Source organism: Narcine bancroftii, chromosome 14, assembly GCF_036971445.1.
Source record: "Narcine bancroftii isolate sNarBan1 chromosome 14, sNarBan1.hap1, whole genome shotgun sequence".
In the NCBI taxonomy this organism is placed as follows: Eukaryota; Metazoa; Chordata; class Chondrichthyes; order Torpediniformes; family Narcinidae; genus Narcine; species Narcine bancroftii.
In genome coordinates this window covers 41,711,584-41,729,916 of record NC_091482.1, presented here as the reverse complement: position 1 = coordinate 41,729,916, position 18,333 = coordinate 41,711,584, and the positions used below count along the sequence as shown (strand labels likewise).

The following is an 18,333-nucleotide window of genomic DNA, read 5'->3' as shown; positions in this document are numbered from 1 at the left end:
TTCCAATTCTCCGGAACCATGACTGAGTCTATTGGATGAATCCAGGTCAAGAGGACACAGATTTAGAATTAGAAGGTACCCATTTAAAACAGAAATGAGGAGAATTTTTTTTAGCCAGAGGGTTGTGGATTTGTGGAATGCTTTGCCACATACAGCTGTGGAGGCCAGATCATTGGGAGAGTTTTAATTAATCAGGGCATCAAGGGATATGGGGCAAAGGCTGAAAATTGATGGGCCAAATAGCTTATTTTTATTCATTTACCTTGTGATCTTGTGAAGGATGGGTCAGTAAGTTTGCAGATGATACAAGGGTTGGAGAAACTGAATAATGCCGAAGATTGTCGTAGGTTACAAAAGGATTACAAAAGGTTGCAGAGTTTAGCAGAAAAGTGGCAGGTGGGGTTCAATCAGGATAAATGTGAGGTGATGCAATTTGGAAGGCCAAACGTGAAGTCAGAGAACAAGGCTAATGGTCAGATACTTAACTGTGTGGAGGAACAGAGGATCTTGGGATCCAAATCCATGCATCACTCAAAGTTTCCACACAGGTGATAGGATATTTAAGAATGCCTATGGGAAATTGGACTTTGTTAATAGGGGGATTGAGTTCAAGAGTCAAAAGGTCATGTTGCAACTGTACAAATCTCAGGTGAGACCACACTTGAAGTATTGTGTTCAGTTCTAGTCACCTTATTATTAGGAAGGATATGGAAGCTATGCAGAGGAGATTTACCAGGATGTGGCCAAGATTGCAAGATAAGTCTTATGAGGCAAGGTTAGCAGAGTAGGGACTTTTCACTTTGGAGCGTAGAAAGATGAGAGGAGACTTAACAGAGGTCTACAAAATTCTGGAGGGCCAGCACCTGTTTCCCAGGGAAGGAATAGCAAGCACCAAATGACATATGTACAAAGTGAAGGGAGGGAAGTTTAGGGGAGACATCAAGGGTGTTTTTTTTAAACACCTGGAATGCCTTGCCAGGCGTGGTGGTGGAGGCTGAAACATTAGGGGGATTTAAGAGTCATGTGAATGGAAGGAAAATAGAGGGATACAAGAGTAGGGAGGGTTTATTTTTTTAAAAGCAATATATGGGTTGCCACAACATCAATGGCCTGTACTGGGCTGTAGTTTTCTGTGTTGACTAGAAATATAGTTATGAACCAACACTATTTTTGACTCATTTCATTATTCCACAAATCTTAACAGTGAATGTTTGAGAGCATCTTTAATTTTGAATCAGCGATTTAGGGAAGGAATGATGTGGAGTTCAAGTTTCAGTTTGTTGTCACGTGCAGTGATAAAATTTGTTGTGAGTAGTCCAGCAAGAGAATTCAAATAAGATGAGTACAGAATTGCAAAATTGTAAAGAGAGATCAGTTGATACTCATGTAAAAGTCAACCCAATTTTTGGCCAAAAGATCTGGAATTTTCCATACCTTTCATGTAAAGGTAGACCCTCGTCTCTCCTCGGTCCCGGCCACCTACAGACTGGAGTTCCCAATGCTTCAAGCGCAGACTTCCCACCTAGTCCTGGCTGACTGCCCATCGGATTTTCCGACACCTCGGCCCCAGCTTCCTGCCCATCGGAGTTTCTGACGCCTCGAACACGGATTTCCCAGCCACCTGCCTATAGGAGCACCAAAAGACTAAAATACCTTACTGCGGTCCCAAATTCTACTGTGAATTTTGGCCCCTCAAAAGTAGTATCAATATAAAGTAATAGTCAATTTTACATGAGTATATACAGTAATTCTGCTATGTTGATGTTTGGGTAGAAATTGTCCTTGAATCTGGTGGTGCGTGATCTCACACCCGTGAATCTTCCAAATGGACGTGGGAGAGTGGCCTGGGTGGGATTGATTGGGGAGGGGTGGGGGTTGTCTGACAGTCTGAGCTGCATTCACAACTCTGCAGTTTCGTGCTGTCTTGGGCAGAGTACTTCTTGTCCCACTCAGTTATGCAGCCCCTCAGGATGCTTTCAGTGGTTCACCTGTAGAAGTGATCAAGGTTTGCAAGTCAAATTTCCTCAGGTTTTTGAGAAAGTAGAGTGTGTTTTTGATCATCATATCAATGTGAGTGGTCCAGGACCGGTTACAAAGTACAGGTAAGTGTCACTTAACATCCACAATGAGTTCTGTGAAACTGGACGTTAACGTGATGTGGATGTTGTGCGAACACCATATTACTGTATATACTTAGCAAATCTTTATGGGATATTAAACTTATAAATTAAACTGTTTAATTTTTTTTCACTTGTATGCGAATACTTTCTTAGCCTGTATTACACACAGTTTAAGAAAGATTATTGGGATCATCCACATCATCGTTAACTTCCTCATACTGGAAGCGTTTCAGGTGGAATAACCTCCATTGATGAACTGTCACTCTGTAATGCCTGAAGGACCTGGCTGAGGTTCTTCTTGGGAAGGTGTTGGTTTCTTCAGGATATGTCCATTGTTGTTTGCTTTTTCTTTATAAGTGTCTTTATGTGCAGCAAATACTGAATGAGGATTCCTCTAGCAGTGAAAAGCATTCAGTGCTTGGGTCCATCTCTTCAGCAAGCTGTTAAGGTCTACAAAAAATTTGCTGACCCCTTAACGGTGAACCACTTCTGCACCTGTTCTTCTTCTCCTTCTCTAGTTTCCTTTTCCCTCGCCTCTTCTTCAGTTCTGGTTATGTCCTGTTCTCGCGTTCTCCAATCGGGATTTCTGACTGAACTCCATTATAACCTCTATAGGACAACAGATATATATGCGGTCGGACATTAAGATGTGCACACCTGTATTTCCAAATATTTTGAAATGAATATTTGTTTTTTTTAATTGTGAGTGATTTAGTTTCAACAATATTACAATCTTTTTAATGATTAATCAATTTTATGAGTCGCTAGTAATTTGCAAGTAAACTTTCTGTATTTTTTAAAAATGTCATATTACATTTGACATGATTATGATGAAATGAGTACAATTTTTATCTAAGGCCAGGTGTGAAACATTTGCTTTGCAATCTGTTTGTAAGACATGGATGAATGTTTTTCTTTTATGTAATATTTCAGTATTACAAAAATCCCAAAAATTCACAGCTGACTCCATGATGCCACGACATGTGAACAAGTCATTGTTTGGTGCTGCAACAGGGAATGGTGCACCAGATGAAGAATTGTCAATTTCTAGTGAACAAGATGATTTGCATAAATGTAAAAGTAAATCTGACGCCAAGACGCCTACTTCCACGTTAGGTGATGCTGTTTCAAAATCAAAGTGTCAGGTTACTATTGCAGGCCATTGTCAAGGTTCAGCCGTGTATCCATCCCAAATGTCAGTCAATAAAGCACGTGTTTTCAGCTCAATTGATGAGCATGAAAGGACAGCACCATTACAAGCATTACAAGTTACACAGAAACAGAAAAGTGTCTCACCCTCAAAAGAATTTGTGCCTTTACAAATGACAGGTGATCAGAATAGCTTTCCATCTTCAAAATGGATCTGCTGTGAAGCTTCTGACATGCGGGCAACTCTTGACAGAGACAAAGATAATTTTGTTGTCAACCTTGAAGCTGCTGAGTTATTTAAAATGGACACTTTCGGTTTCCGGCATGCTGAAGCTTTTCATCTGGATGACTATAGTGGCCCCATCAAACATAGCAAGTCAAGCGGGGCTTCTCTGCTCCAATCATCCACGGACTTACAAAATCCAACAGTCTCTACACCATTTGATACTGGACATGTATGTCCTTCCTGTTGCTCTTGTTTAGATGAAAATACTTGTTTTTTAAAGAAAACAACCCCAGATCTTCCAAGCTTGTACTCTGAACAAGTGCAAGATGTCACAGCAACTGTCCTTGCAACAAATAACAGGGACCATTCACACACAGGGACAGGTAGATCATGCCCAACTAAAGATTCCATTCAAAAGAAGCACCTGCCAGTCACCTTTCAGAATATTGACAATCTTCATCAAGACAGTGGCTTTGATAGTCCATTCCTCAACTTTTCATGAGTGCAAAGCCACTCCCTTCAATCTTTAAGCTGTTTGATGCCACTGAACCTTTTGTGGAGATATTTTAAGTAACTCTGCAGTATTCTTCGATTCATGATTGTTAAATTATATTTGATATAGTGTATAAATATGTAATTATGTATTTACGTATTTTTGTAAAATTTTATATTTGTTTATATTTCTTCATTTTGTATATGGGGATAAGTGTTTCTTTTATGATTACTTTGCTAATAAATTTTTCTTTTATTTTAAAGATCATTTGTTTTGAAATGTTATGTGAATACATAGGTTGGTGCATTTGTGGATAGGTTTGTTAAAGAAATGGCAGATGGAGTTAAATCCAGTGGTGCGCTTAAGGAGGGAGGCCAAATGTAAGGGGATTGATTGTACATAGTTAAAGGCGGGGCTGTTAAAAGCATTAATGTGTAGAGGGATCTGGGGGTCCAGGTTGAAGACTACACAAGTGGATTGGATGGTAAAGAAGGGGAATGGTATGCTTGGCTTCAATTGGAAGGAGCATTGAGTATAAAATAAGGTGATGCTATTGCAGCTACTCAAAACATTGTTTAGGCCAGGGCTCCCCAAATATTTTAGACCTTTAACCCCTTCTAATCCCTCATCAACCCCCAGGAATGTACAAAGAAATAATAATAAAAATGACTAAGTAGACATACAGTTTCCATATGCATTAGTGAGGGAACTGAATACCAAACCCTGCAACTTCTTCTGTATCCCCTCCCCCTGTGAGTATCCCTCATGAAATATAGGACACAAAAAGGAAAAAAAACTGTTTATTATCATTGTGGAAATCATGAGAAATGTACAAAATATTGAATATAATGTTGGAATTCAACATAAAAGTGTTCAATAAGTGGAAATATTTGAAATCCAAATTTCAAATGCTCTCATGAATATTCTTAGCATTAGTGGCCGCCATTGTGCTTACTAGAAATGTGGCAAACTTACTCAGTAAATGCACAGCTACCAGTTCAATAGCTGCTGGTGTTAAGTATGCACTGACTGTCTCTGAACTAGTTCGTACCATTGGACAGGAAATGATGAGGCCAGGATACTCAGCCTAGCATTGCTACAACCCAGATTTTTGTTACGTATTTGAAAATAAGCCTAAGGCCAAGCTAAAATGTTTCAAAATGTTACAAGACTACAATACTAATGATGAATAATACAGTTCATATGTTTATCAAGTATTTAAAAAGAAGTGTGTAAAGAAAATCCAAGTCAATTCATCCATGTGGAAAAAGGTATTACAACAGTTCATTGCCTTGTGATTTCAACTAATAATAAATTATTGTAACTATATTATTACCATTATGTTTCAGTAAACAGAATATATATTTGTATATAAATTATATACAAATCAGAAATGTGTATCAGCAAGTTGTATTTTTATTTCTTTTACGAATGTCATCTTTTGACCCCAGAATTTCAATCAACCCCAATCCTGGCATTTATCCTAACCCTAACCCCTGGGGTCAATATCAACCACTTTGGAGACCCCTGGTTTAAGCTATACTTGGAATATTATGTGGAAATGCAGTCACCCCATTATAGGAAATATTGGAGACTTTAGATTCACCAGGATGATGCCTAGTTTAGAGGCAATGAGTAATGGGGGAGAAATTAAGCAAATTTAAATAGTTTCCTCTGGAGCGTTGGAGTCTGAGGGGAGACTTGGAGGTTCAAAACTCCATGAGAGGTATTGAAACATTGGACCGTCAGAATACTTTCCCCAAGGTTGGTGTTTACATTCATTTTTAAGAGTTGAATCTCGTGCGTAAGAGTCAAAGGCTTGGTTCTTAACTATCGTGGCCACGGGTGTTCTGGGAGCTGTAGGCAGGCTTCTCCCTGGCAATATATGCACAAAGGCCAGCACCATTATGGAGCCAAAGGAGCGTGACTACGCATATACAGCTCAGTGCTGGTGGCTGCAACTGTAGCTGGCGTGTCCTCCAGCGTGCATGCGCCCTGGACTGGAACCACGTCTGCGTGCTTGGGTTGGTCATAGCAGCAAGGGGTTGGAGCCAAGGCCACCGCATTCTGCAAGGAACATGCGCAGAGTTGGGTGGGTTTGCATGTGTTAAATATAGGTTCTCCAGCCCATGTCATCTGTTGGCGATTTGAGGAAGGTAAGTTATGCTTCCTTAAATTACAAGTTATTTTACATGGACCATGAAATAGAACGTTATAGGGATGTTAGTACGGAAAATTACTTGTTAAAGATTAATCAGTATTTACAGAAGTTAGCCCTTTTGTGTTTGTTATTAGATTTGTTTGAGAAAATTCAACTGGGTTTCGTTACGAAATGTGTCGCAGACAATCGCCTAATTTAGTCTCCAAGCAACTATATTTTATTGGAACGAAGTCGCTATATTAGTTAACATAAAATTTGTTTTCTTGAAAAACATTTGCACTGCTGTAAGGGAAATTGAATTGTATTGAAAGCATGACAGTGGCCATCTTTAGAAATGTGGAGTTGCTTTGCAGTTTGTAATCCACATCCATCGGCCTGAGTAGTGGCCAGAAAAAGAGTTTGAAATTTCTAATCTGTGAGAAGATTTTGTTGATAAAACCATTTCTTGAAAATTACAGTCGTGATATTATAGACAGATGCTGCATTGGAAACTTCCTTGTTTAACAGCAGCACATTATAGCCATCAGAAGCAGCAGGCTTACATTTGTGGACTTGTTCTCCTGTGTATTGTGGCAAGTTTTGAATAGAGTATGGGTTTGCTGCCACTAGTCCATTGTGGACTGCTGAATTGGCTTGTGATGTGCGTGCTTGGTGCTCGAGCTCAAAGGACAGGGGAACAAGAGGAGTAAAATAGCCACAACTGCTGCCAGTGTTGGTGTTGAGGAGCACCATACTGAAACCTAGAAAAATGCAGATTTTAAGAAAGAACTGCACCAACAGGGCGAGATACAACAGGTGACAAAAGTGATCCCGACGCTAGATTGAAGCTGGCAGTTAAAGTAGTCAGCTTTGGTTCATGAAGGCACTGCAGATGACAACAGCTGATTCTAGAGTCATTGGTACAGAAATGGCTAAAGAATTGGAAGAGGATATGTGATTTGAATTAGAAAAGGATTCCAATATTAAGGCACCTCTGAAATAGAGGCTGATATACGACCAGGTAATAATGCGTCCAATACTGGTAGGAGAAGCCAGCGGAGTTCTAGTATAAGCTCTAGTTTCAAGTACTACATCTACACATGTAAAATGGTGGGCTGAAATGGCCGCTATTGAAGCAGAAAAAGAGTGGCTTAAGAATAACTATGCCTTGGAAGAACAGAATGTAGGGCATTACCAGTAATCACAAAGACGAGCTCTAATATACAGAAGAACCTTGCTGGCCCGGATCCCAGGATAGGAATGGCTGCAAGGAAAAGATGGCTCGACTTTATTGCCCAGGACCACGGGGGAGGTGTCATAGGGTATAAGTCATCCGTGGGCAGGCCAGTTCCATATATGCAACCAACAATGATAACTATATACAATGGAGGAAACATAACACCACGCAGAAGGAGTAACTACGGAGAAAAGAAGAGCAGCTAAGGAAGCATCTAAGGAGGCAAGGAGCAATTGGAACTGAGAAAAAAATATCTATTAATGATTCCAGGCCAAGGGTATTAGAAGGCTCAGAGGTATCTGGTGCTTGAATTAACTAAAAAAAGGAGAGTTTGCCCGCTGAAGATCGCTTTCTTAAACTAAAGCAGAGTATGTTTTGGCTGTATGTGTAATGGACTTAATTTCAGGCTTACTAATCTCTTCCACATTAATTCTTGGAAAGTGCTTACTATCCAGAAATGTATTTTTGCGAATCAGGGCAAATTCATCCGCTAACCTTGCCATTTGCTGCCAAGTCTCCACATCTCTCTCATCCAGGAATAATTTAATCTCCTCTGGGACACACCTTTTAATTTTCTCAATTAATAAAATCTGTCAAAATCATCATTTATTCCTTTTGGGGTGCACCAATGGTCAAAACATACAGATATTCACAGAGCAATCCATATAAGATTGATTCCATATTTTCACCAAACTCCTAAATTTTTGTCTATATACTTGAACCAACTCATAAGCTTTCAATACTGCTCGTTTAACAGTATCATAATTTGCAGTTGCTCAGTAGTCAAAATAGAGGATGCAATTTGTGCTTTTTCTTTCGATTAACTTTGGAGCATAAGAGGCCATTTTTCTTTTGGCCACCTTGAGCTCTCAGCAACCTTTCCAAAAAGCTGAAACTATGTATCTATAACCACCACCAAAAGGAGGAACTAGATTTACCCGCCAAAAACCTCTCCCTAGGAGTTACAGCCTCAGCTCTCTTACCTCACTCCATCTCAATTTTTAACTTCTCTAATTGAAACTATCTGTCCCTTTCATATTCCATCATATTTTCTTCATCATATTCCCTCCGTTTTATAGCTACCTCTAACACATATTCCCTCCGTTTTACAGCTACCTCTAACGCATATTCCCTCCATTTTACAGCTACCTCTAAGTCATATTCCCTCTGTTTTACAGCTACCTCTAACTTATATTTCCTCCATTTTACAGCCTCTTTTTATTTTTCAGCCTCCAACACCCTCAATTTTTCTCTTTCCTCTTCCACCCTCAGTTTCTCAACTTCTATGCTCCAGAATATTTTCTAAGTCTTTATCAACAGATTTTCCCTTATCAATATAATATTTCACTATAATTCTCTTTATTTGTATTTTCCTCATCCAATGCTTGACTTCAGTCAGTTTTAATCCCTTAGAAATAACCATCAGTTCCTCTTTTGCTCTGCAGGTGATGGTTGTTACAAAAATGTATCAACATCCATTACTGCTCTTTTTCCACACACACAAGCTTTAAATTAGCTTGGAAAAACCAATTAACTAATAAATTACAAAAACTCCAAAAGTTTAAGATCCCAAAATTCCAATTTTCAATCCGAAAGGACGAGTTCCCAAAAATGTTATGAGCCCAGAGGACCCCAAAACCCAGCAGCAATAGACATTCACAAAGGGTTACTTGAACAAAAGTTGCTTTTAATTATCTTTAAACATGAAAACAGGATCAAACTTTAACTTATCTCTATTAACTAACCTAACTTAACCCCCTTCTAATTCTAAGTGCATGTGTGTGTAAGTTGAGAAAAGTTATTTGGTTTACAGTCCAATCTCACTTCTCATTCCTACAAGTTCACTGGTTGCAGGCAATTCTTATTCTGTGCACAGAATTTAACATTTATGAAGTTCACCACTCAGGAAGGTTCTTGTTGGTTTTCAGAGAGAGATTTGTAGTTCCTGGAAATAAACTGATGCCTTTTAATCAGCCACATCAGTGTCTTGCAAAAGAAACTTGCCCCAGCAGGGTTTTCCAGATGATAATCTCTTTCTTTCAGGTCACCACAGAGTTTCTTTGTGTTTCCCTTATTTCAAGTGAAACATTAGGCAGCCAGTCCTCTCCTTTAGCATAAACCACAAGGGTTTGACCAGGATGAACTAAGCACTCACAACCCATCTTCAAAATGAGGTTTTTCCACAAGCTTGCCAGCTTGTCCTATTCCTGTCCCAGCTGCTGTAACTGACTGTAGCACTGAAGAACTGATCTCTCTCTCTCTCTCTCTCTCTCTCTCTCACACACACACACACAGAGAAAAAAACTATTCCATGCTCTCTGCTTGCAGAAACCACATGACTCTCTTAGAACAGCAAGCTGCACTCCCAGACAGCCTGTGGCTCCAAACTACACCTCCGATCTTTCAACAGTTGCTTTTCAAAACTACAGTCCATTAGTGAAGCAACTTGGGCACTCTCCAAAGTTTTTGCAAAGGCCCCCAGGAGCTGCCTTGTCTGGCTTGAGCAGAACTCCAGTATTTTAAATGAGATCTGTTTTGAAGTGTTTGTATGTGACCTACACTAAAAAATCCACCCCAATTTATCTCCCAAAAACATATCTATGTACAATACAAACACAACATAATCTGTCACAACACCATCTTATATTTGTCCCAAACTAAACACAGTTGTACCAAAATTAATTAAATGTCCAAATAAAAGAAAGGCTCTTTACATTACGCAAGGCATCATTTAATCTGCATGATTCAAAATTTATGCAGAGGTTTGTTTCAAACATGAAGCTGATCCTGGACCCACAACACCTCCTCATTAGTCCCAAAGGCCGACAACCCCGACACTTTCTAAAGAGATTGTGGAGGGCAAAAGTAGCAGCCTCCCCATCTTGACAACATTATTCAAGAGCACAGTTATGTGTGTTCTGTCTGGCTGCATCATTTTGTGGGACAGTACCATTTTCAGGGTTTTTTTTTAAACACCTTGCAGGCACATTTTGGATTTTGTTGAGCTTTATGCTCTTTTTGCCCTTGGCCTTCTGTTTTAAACATAAAATACAGATATTTGTGCACTGTTTTAAGTGCATAAACATTTTGAGCACATCTTAGATTTTGTTTGCTGTTTGTTGTAATCCCTGTGAACACACACTGCAATGGACCATTGCCTTGTTTTGGTGTTTTGTTAACTCTGCAAATGCATATTCTAATACAGAGCCTTACCTTTTTTGGGGGGCTTATTTGTTGAATACCCTGCAAACATTTTATGACAATTTGATTATTTTTCATTAAAAACACCGCAGAAAATTCTGCATGACTCATCCTTACTTTTTCTGGATAGGGGAGATAGAAAACATTGCACAGAAGTTTTGCAACACTGTACCTTGGTTAGTTTTGTAAGGTACATTCATTTTTATTTAATATAAAACCACGAGCAAACATAACACAATATTTCAAACTTAATCCAAATACATGTATTTTATAAAGAAAAGAAAGAAAAACCTCCTATAAATCCCTCCACCCCCTCCCCAACAAACTAGAAAAAGGACAAGAAAACCACAACAGGAGAACTTCACTTTCTGATACTTTTAAACATGTAAAAATTCATAGACATCTATAAGAGAAAGGGTATGTTTAAGATTCATTTAAATTTTTATACCAGTTTGTAAATATGGGCTCCATATTTCACAAAATGTATGATATTTATTTCTTGAATTATAAGTAATTTTCTCAAGGAATACAACTCCAAACTTCTGCATGCCACCTGTGCATTCCTAAATCCATATCTGATTTCCAAGTTATAGCAATACATTTTAAAGCTATTGCCAAGGCAATTTGAAAAAGTTTTACCAGATACTAATTCAGTTTTAATTTAGATTTAATTCCTCAGTAAGGTATATTCAAGTACCATTTTATGCAAACCTCATTGCACACCATTTGTGAAGCACTGGGTAATTTTTATAAATCACAGCCATGGTTACTTTTAAAATCAAAAACAATGCTGTCACATGTTGCCAATCACAAACTCTTTTTAAAAACTTCAAGTACTTTATTCAAAACCCTGCCTTAGTAGGTTTAAAAGACTGCACACAATTTTGATAAAACAAGGACTAGTGTGATTTGGGCTTCTTGGTTTTATACATGACTACACATTTTGTAAAACAACCTGTTTTTGTTGTGCTGTTTTACGTTTGAAACTCTGTATTCCTTTTCTGCACACAGCCTGCCTTTTTTGCACTTTTTAAAACAATGCACACACTTTTTGCTTGGCTCAGCCTTTGGTTTTTATTTTTGCTTTTTATGCAACATTGCACGCATTTTTCAAACACTTGTTTTTGTTGTTTTTAATTTTAAACAGTGTTCACATTTTGTAAAAAAAAGCTTCCCTTCCTGTGGTTTTTAGTCTAAATATATGCACATTTCATAACAGCCTTTTGTGCACTTTTTTGAGAATCACATTCACATTTTGTTGAAGACCCATGGTTTTCCAGTTTTTCCAACTGTACATGCACATTTTGCCAAGTACATGTTCAAACAAGTTTCCTTTTGAATAGTGCACACACATTTTCAAAAACAGGCTTGTTTTTGTATGCATTCTGTTTTAACCACTGCATGCATCTTTTGTAAAAACAGTTTATAGTAGAGGTTCCCAAACTTTTTTTCAGGCTGCTCCCAGGCCGCATTCCTAGCACTCACTCCAAACACACACACATATGCAACAAACAAACACCTCTCTTGGTATTAGGTCTACAACAAATTTAAAACAACTAATCTAACACTATAAACAAGCATATGTATTTCACAAATAAAACTTAAAGTAAACCAATTTATTTAGCAATATGAAAGGGTAAATTTACATCTCACCTGATATGTCGCAGTTCCCAGCGCGAGTGGTCCCATCCCAGCCAGTCACCATCCCAGTCCGTCCTGAGCAGGCCTGTCCCAGCCAGTCACCATCCCAGTCTGTCCTGAGCAGGCCCGTCCCAGCCAGTCACCATCCCAGTCTGTCTTGAGCGGTCCCGTCTCAGCCAGTCATTCGCCATCCCAAGTGGTCCTGTCCCGTTGGTCGCTGTCCCGACCATCACAATCCCAGGCAGTCACTCCCACGCCCTCCTCACCTGACAGATAGCGCATGATGAGCGTTGACAGCTGAGTTTGCTGGAATATTCAGACCACCCCCATGAATCGTTCCACTCCCTCCAGTTCGGGAATCACTAGTTTATACCTTTAAAGGCTTCTATTTAAATGCATTCACATTTCAAATCTTTCTTTGTGCTCCTTCTCTAAAACTTTTCAGACATCTTGAGAAAAAGCCTTGCTTTTGTTAGCTTCCTTGTCCTAAACAATGTGTGCCCACCTAACGAGACTCCCATGGCTTTTGTTGTGTAGTTTTTGATTTGAAATCTATATGCAAACTTAACTTTGTCAGCCAGCCTTGAATTTTTGTAAAGAAGGCATTAATGTTTTGAACCTGAGCTATATTAATTTACACACACATTGTGTAAAACATAGCTTTATACTTGCTCACATTTTGAAACAGCAGCACACACATTTTGCCATAACTTTCCTTTTAACTCACTCCCCTTTTTGTATTATTCTCCCTCACTGCAAATCTCACACCTGGAAAAACGTTTTTAAACACTGAAAATTCACTTGCCATTCCACCTTGGAAATTGTGAGCATTTTTATTAACTGCACATTTTGCAAAACATCCTTTTACCCCCAAATGAGTTTTCTAAACACTACATACACATCTTTCAAGAAACAGCCTTGTTCGAGAGATAGGTTTAACCCTAGTTCAACATGTTCTGACACATACGTGTTTTTTAAAACTGCATTATTTCTAAAGAACATTGCATATGTATTTTGAAATAAAACAACCTTAGGTTCTAAGAATTTGTTTCAACACTTTGATGCAATAAGAATGGAGGTTATGAGGGAAGGCAGGGTTACATTGGTCAGCACAACATTGTGGGCCAAAGGGCCTCCATCAAATTTCCTCTGACACTTCAGAGAATAAAGTACCAGCTGTTCAAACTTTACCCACAACTCTTCCTCAAGCCCCAGCAATGTCCTTGCAAAGTTTCTCTGCACTCCTTCAATCTTAGTGAGATAGATCTTTACTGTCAGTTCTTGACCAAAACTGCACAAAATGCTACCCGTCTGACCTCAATGTCTTATGCAACATCAGTCTAACCTCAACTCCCATGCTCGATACATTGATTCATCAAGGCCAATGTGCCAGATTGTCTATACAACCCAGCTACTGTGACATGACTCAAGAATTGGAATCTTTATTCCCAAACCTCTTTTTGCACACTGCATATTTCCAAAGTGCAGCACTTCACAATTGTCTTCATTAAATTCCATCTGCCATTTGATAGTCCATTTTCTCGCTCCCCAGATCCCATTACAGGCTTTGAAAGCCTTTGTCTGGACTACTTTCTGAATCAACAATCTGAGTGACAAAGAACTCAGCACTGATCCTGGGCACACCAGTCAGGCAAACCTCTCTCACTTTCACTTCACCTTGAAAACCAACTTGAGCAGGATTGAAAGATATTCTTACAACTAATAAAAGGCATTCAGGATAGATATATTCCAAGGAAAATGAAATTAGTCAAAGGAAAGATGGTACCATTGCGGCTAACAAAAGGCCAAGATAAAAGCAAAGAGGAGGGCATAGAAGGAAGCTAAAACTAGTGGGGAATCAGAGGACTGGGAATCCTTTAGAAACTTACAGAAGGAAATAAAATCATTAGATATGGAATGAGATTGGCAAACAATATAGAAAAAAGATACAAAGAGTTTTTTTTTAATATATAAAGTCTAAAAGAGAGACAAGTATTGACCCAGAACCAAAAGAAAATGATGCTGGGGAAATTATAATGGTTTATAAAGAAATGGCAGAAGACTTAAATCAATATTTTAAGTCAGTATTCACTGTGGAAGACATTTATAATATCCCTGGGAGTAAAAATTGGATACAGTTAAGATTATTAGAGAAATTGTGCAAGGTAATTTGAATGGATTAAAGATTGATCAATCTCCCTGACCGAACGAGGTGCATCGCAGGTTCTAAAAGAGGTGGCTCTGGAGATTGTGGATCCATTGGTGACAATCTTCTAGAAATCAAAGTTCTCTGGCATATTTCCAGGGGATTGGAAGGTTAGGAATGTGGCTCTGCTGTACAGGAAAGGTGGGAAACTGAAAAAAGGCAACCATAGACCTGTAAGTCTGATGTTAGTGGTTGGGAAGTTATAACCTCAAAAATGAGGTTAAGAAATATCTGGAGATGCATGACAGGATAGGTCCAAGTCAGCATGGTTTTTTAAAGGGTAGATCCTGCCTGACCAATGTTTTTTTGAAGAAATCTCAGGTAGGATCAACAAAGGGGAGGCTGTTGATGTATATTTGGATTTTCAAAAGGCTTTTGATAAGGTGCCGCATGTTCGGCTGATAAATAAGATGAAGGCCCATGGAATTACATGGACGCTATTAGACTGGATAGAAAATTGGCTAATAGGCAGAAAGCAAAGGGTTGAAATTAAGGGATCCCATTCAGGATAGCTGCCTGTAACAAGCGGTGTTCCACATGGGTCGGTCTTGGGGCCGCTGCTGTTTACAACTTATATTAGCGATTTGGATTGTGGAATGAATCGTTGTGACCAAATTTGTGGATGACACTAAGATAGGTGATGGAGCAGGAAGTGTTGAAGAAACTATAAAATTGCAGAAGGATAAAGACAGATTAGGAGACTGGGCAAAAAAATAGCAGATGAAGTACAATGTTGAGAAATGTTTGGTTCTACATTTTGCCAGTGGAAATAAACAGGCAAAGTACTCTCCGAATGGGAAGAAAATTCAATCCTCGGAGGTGCAAAGAAACCTGGGTGTCCTCGTGCAGGGAAATCTAAAAGTTAACGCCCAGGTGGGATTGGTAGTGAAGAAAGCGAATGCTATGTTGGCCTTCATTTCAAGAGGAATAGTATATAAGAGTAGAGAGGTGTTAATGAGACTCTATGGGGCAGTGGTGAGACCCCATTTGGAGAACTGTGTACAGTTTTGTGCCCCCTATCTTAGAAAATGTGTGATGTTGTTGGAGAGGGTGCAGAGATTTACTAGGATGATTCCTGGAATGCGAGGGACTGGTGTATGGGGAGCGTTTGACAGCTTTTGGGTTGTATTCATTGGAGTACAGGAGAATGGGGGGGGGGGGGGGAATCTCATAGAGCCATTTCAAATATTGAAAGATTTTGATAGAGTGAATGCAGTTAAGATGTTTCTCTTGATGGGTAAATCGAGAACAAGGAGTCACAGTCTTAAAATTAGAAGTTCTGCAATTAGAAAAGAGAGGAGGAACACCTTTAGTCAGAGGGTTGTGGATCTGTGGAACTCATGCCGCACAAAGCCGTGGAGGGCAGATCACTGGGAGTATTTATCCATTTCCTGTTTACTATCTCATTAGTAAGGGTATCAAGGGATCTGGGGAAAAGGCTGGAAATTGGAACTAGGTGTGAGCAAAGTTCATCTTAGTGTAGAGTCACGGAACAGACTCGATGGGCCTAGAGGCCTGCTTCTGCTCCTTTATCTTGTGATCTTGCGAAATGGGAGTGGAGCAGGAGTGGAATAGGGACTGTCCTACACAACTGACATGGGCAGGCTTCTGGGGCCCACATGTGACACTGCACCCTGGATTGGACTGATAGTCTCCTTGACTGTCAGGTTGGAGTTGGGAGATCGCCTGAAGCAATGAGATCTATGATTAAATTGGAGATACTCTTCTGGGATCCCCATCTATGGGGGCAGGTAAGAAATGAGATGTCAGAGAGCTTCATACTGGACTCCAAGGAAGAGATCAAATGCAAAGTGGACTTATGCCCCAGTTTTGCTGACCTCATTCCTTATGTGGGGCAGTCTCTGATCCAGTTTGACTCCTGTACCACTCCCCACATCTTCCTCTGCTGCATCTCTGTACCCAACTGTCAATGTAACCCTGCCCTGAAATTTACATGGATTCTTTGCAACACCTTTGAGATCTCCAGTTTCCTCTGAGAAACCATTATCCTTGGACATGACCTGAACTCTCTTCACACCTCTCTTCACACCTCGTAGGATTCAGCTGACTGAACAACCTCTTCACTGCAGCCCCTAGCTGCCAGCCACTTTAATACCCCCTTCTATACCCTGCAGACTTCAACCAGCTTCAGAGGGAAAGAAAGGAGTGGAGTTTCCAGCAGGAATTTCCACCACTCCTGATAGAACCATCTCGAGACAACCTGTAGTGCTGGACACAGCCAAGAAAGGCTCAGCCACCACATTGAAAGTCGTTAATGACTGTTTTTATTCAACTTCAGCGCACGCCCTTTTAAGGGCAGCATGAGCTCAGTCACCTCATGCATTGTGACATCATAATCACTGTCCCAGGTGCATGCTGGGCAGGAGACTTGAGGCAGGGAGAAACCCTGATAGCGCCATCTTACCATGGCTGTCCCACCATGTGGTGTTACACATGGGGCAGGTTCACTATGAGAGAGTGTGCCGCCACACAACCCCCTCCAGAAGTGGCTACGCGTCCCGCCGCTAGGGCAGGTGGCCCCGGCGTTTGGGCATGGGCGTCTGCACCGGTCGTGATAGGTTTAAATGTGCCGCCTTCAAATGGTCCACAGTGAAAAGTTTGTCTTTACCCCCTACGTCCAAAGTGAAAGTCCTGCCAGACCGCTGGAGGACCTTGTATGGACCTTTGTACAGGCATTGTAAAGGTGCCGTATGTGGGCCACGCCAAACAAATACGAATTCTGTCCCAGCTGCAGCTTCTCGGGTGGAAGTCATCTGGGCTTGGCGTGCAGTGGGGGCCCTGCATGGAGATATGGTGGTATAGCCTGTGCTGGGGTAAGGGTGCTGAATCGTGGTTGAAAGATGGCGGGGAACTCATGGATTATGTTCAAATACTCATCCCTGGAAGTGGCGATGGTGGTGATCTCAGACCTGCAGTCATTCATGGTGCCCAGCCTCTTGCCCTTCATGTTGACCAACAGTCCCTGTGCCCTCAGGAAGTTGGCCCCTAACAACGCAGTACCCGCTGAGGCTAACACGAAAGTCCAGCGGAATTTCTCTTTCCCCTGCGGGTACCGAAGGTCTTGATTACGGAACAATTGGCTGCCCGCACGGTGGGACCACGAGATCGGGTGCATATCTTGAGGGCGGTGGGTGGAAGAACACTCAGCTCCGCCCCTGAGTCCACCAGGAAACGTCGGCCGGTGGACTTGTCAGTAACGTGAAGGAGGCTGTCCACGTGACCAGCCATTGCAGCCATCACGGTGGCTGGCCGGCTCGTTTCCCCTGGTAGTCACATGGTTGTTGGCACTTACGAGCTTGTGCTCCCCAGCGCTGATGATAAAAAGCACCAGGTGGAATGGTGCTCCACCGGCTCGTGCTTGGGGGAGTGTTGTGGCTGGCTGGCTGTTGGTCACGCAACCTGTCTGAGGGCTGCTTCATTCACCCTCTTGGTGTGCAAGAGAGTGTCCACTTGGGCTGCGACTCGGCCTGGATCTGTGAAATCCTCATCCGCCAGGAGTAGTTGGATGTCCCCGGGCATCTGCCCAAGGAAGATCTGACGGAATTGGAAACTAGATTTGTGATCCTCCACCAGTCCCAGCATCTTGTCGATTAGGGCCGATGGTGTGCGGTCCCCAAGCCCGTTGAGGTGCAGGAGCCTGGAGGCACGCTGCTGAGGGGAGAGCCCGAAAGTGCCAAGGAGCAGGTTCTTGAGGGCAGGATATTTACCCTCGGCTGGTGGGTTGTGTATTAGATTGTCCACCCTGACTGTCGTTTCTTCATCCAGCACGCTCACGACATGGTGGAACATCGTGGCGTCTGCTGAAATGTTCCTCAGTTGAAACTGCGCCTCCGCCTGCCCGAACCACGTAAGGGTTTAATGGCAACGGCGTTGATCTCTGCTGGATCCATGTTCTTGAG

At 41.1% G+C, this 18,333-nt stretch overlaps 1 protein-coding gene across 1 annotated transcript in view; it reads left to right on the top strand.

Annotated features, from left to right (window-relative positions):
• cep152 (centrosomal protein 152) overlaps positions 1–4,192 on the top strand; it is a 213,821-nt gene extending 209,629 nt beyond the window's left edge. The window contains exon 26 of the mRNA XM_069911317.1: positions 3,054–4,192. Coding sequence (XP_069767418.1) covers positions 3,054–3,997 — 944 coding nt within the window. The 3' untranslated portion in view covers positions 3,998–4,192. The remainder of the gene's footprint in view (positions 1–3,053) is intronic.
• The last annotated feature ends 14,141 nt before the right edge of the window (positions 4,193–18,333 follow it).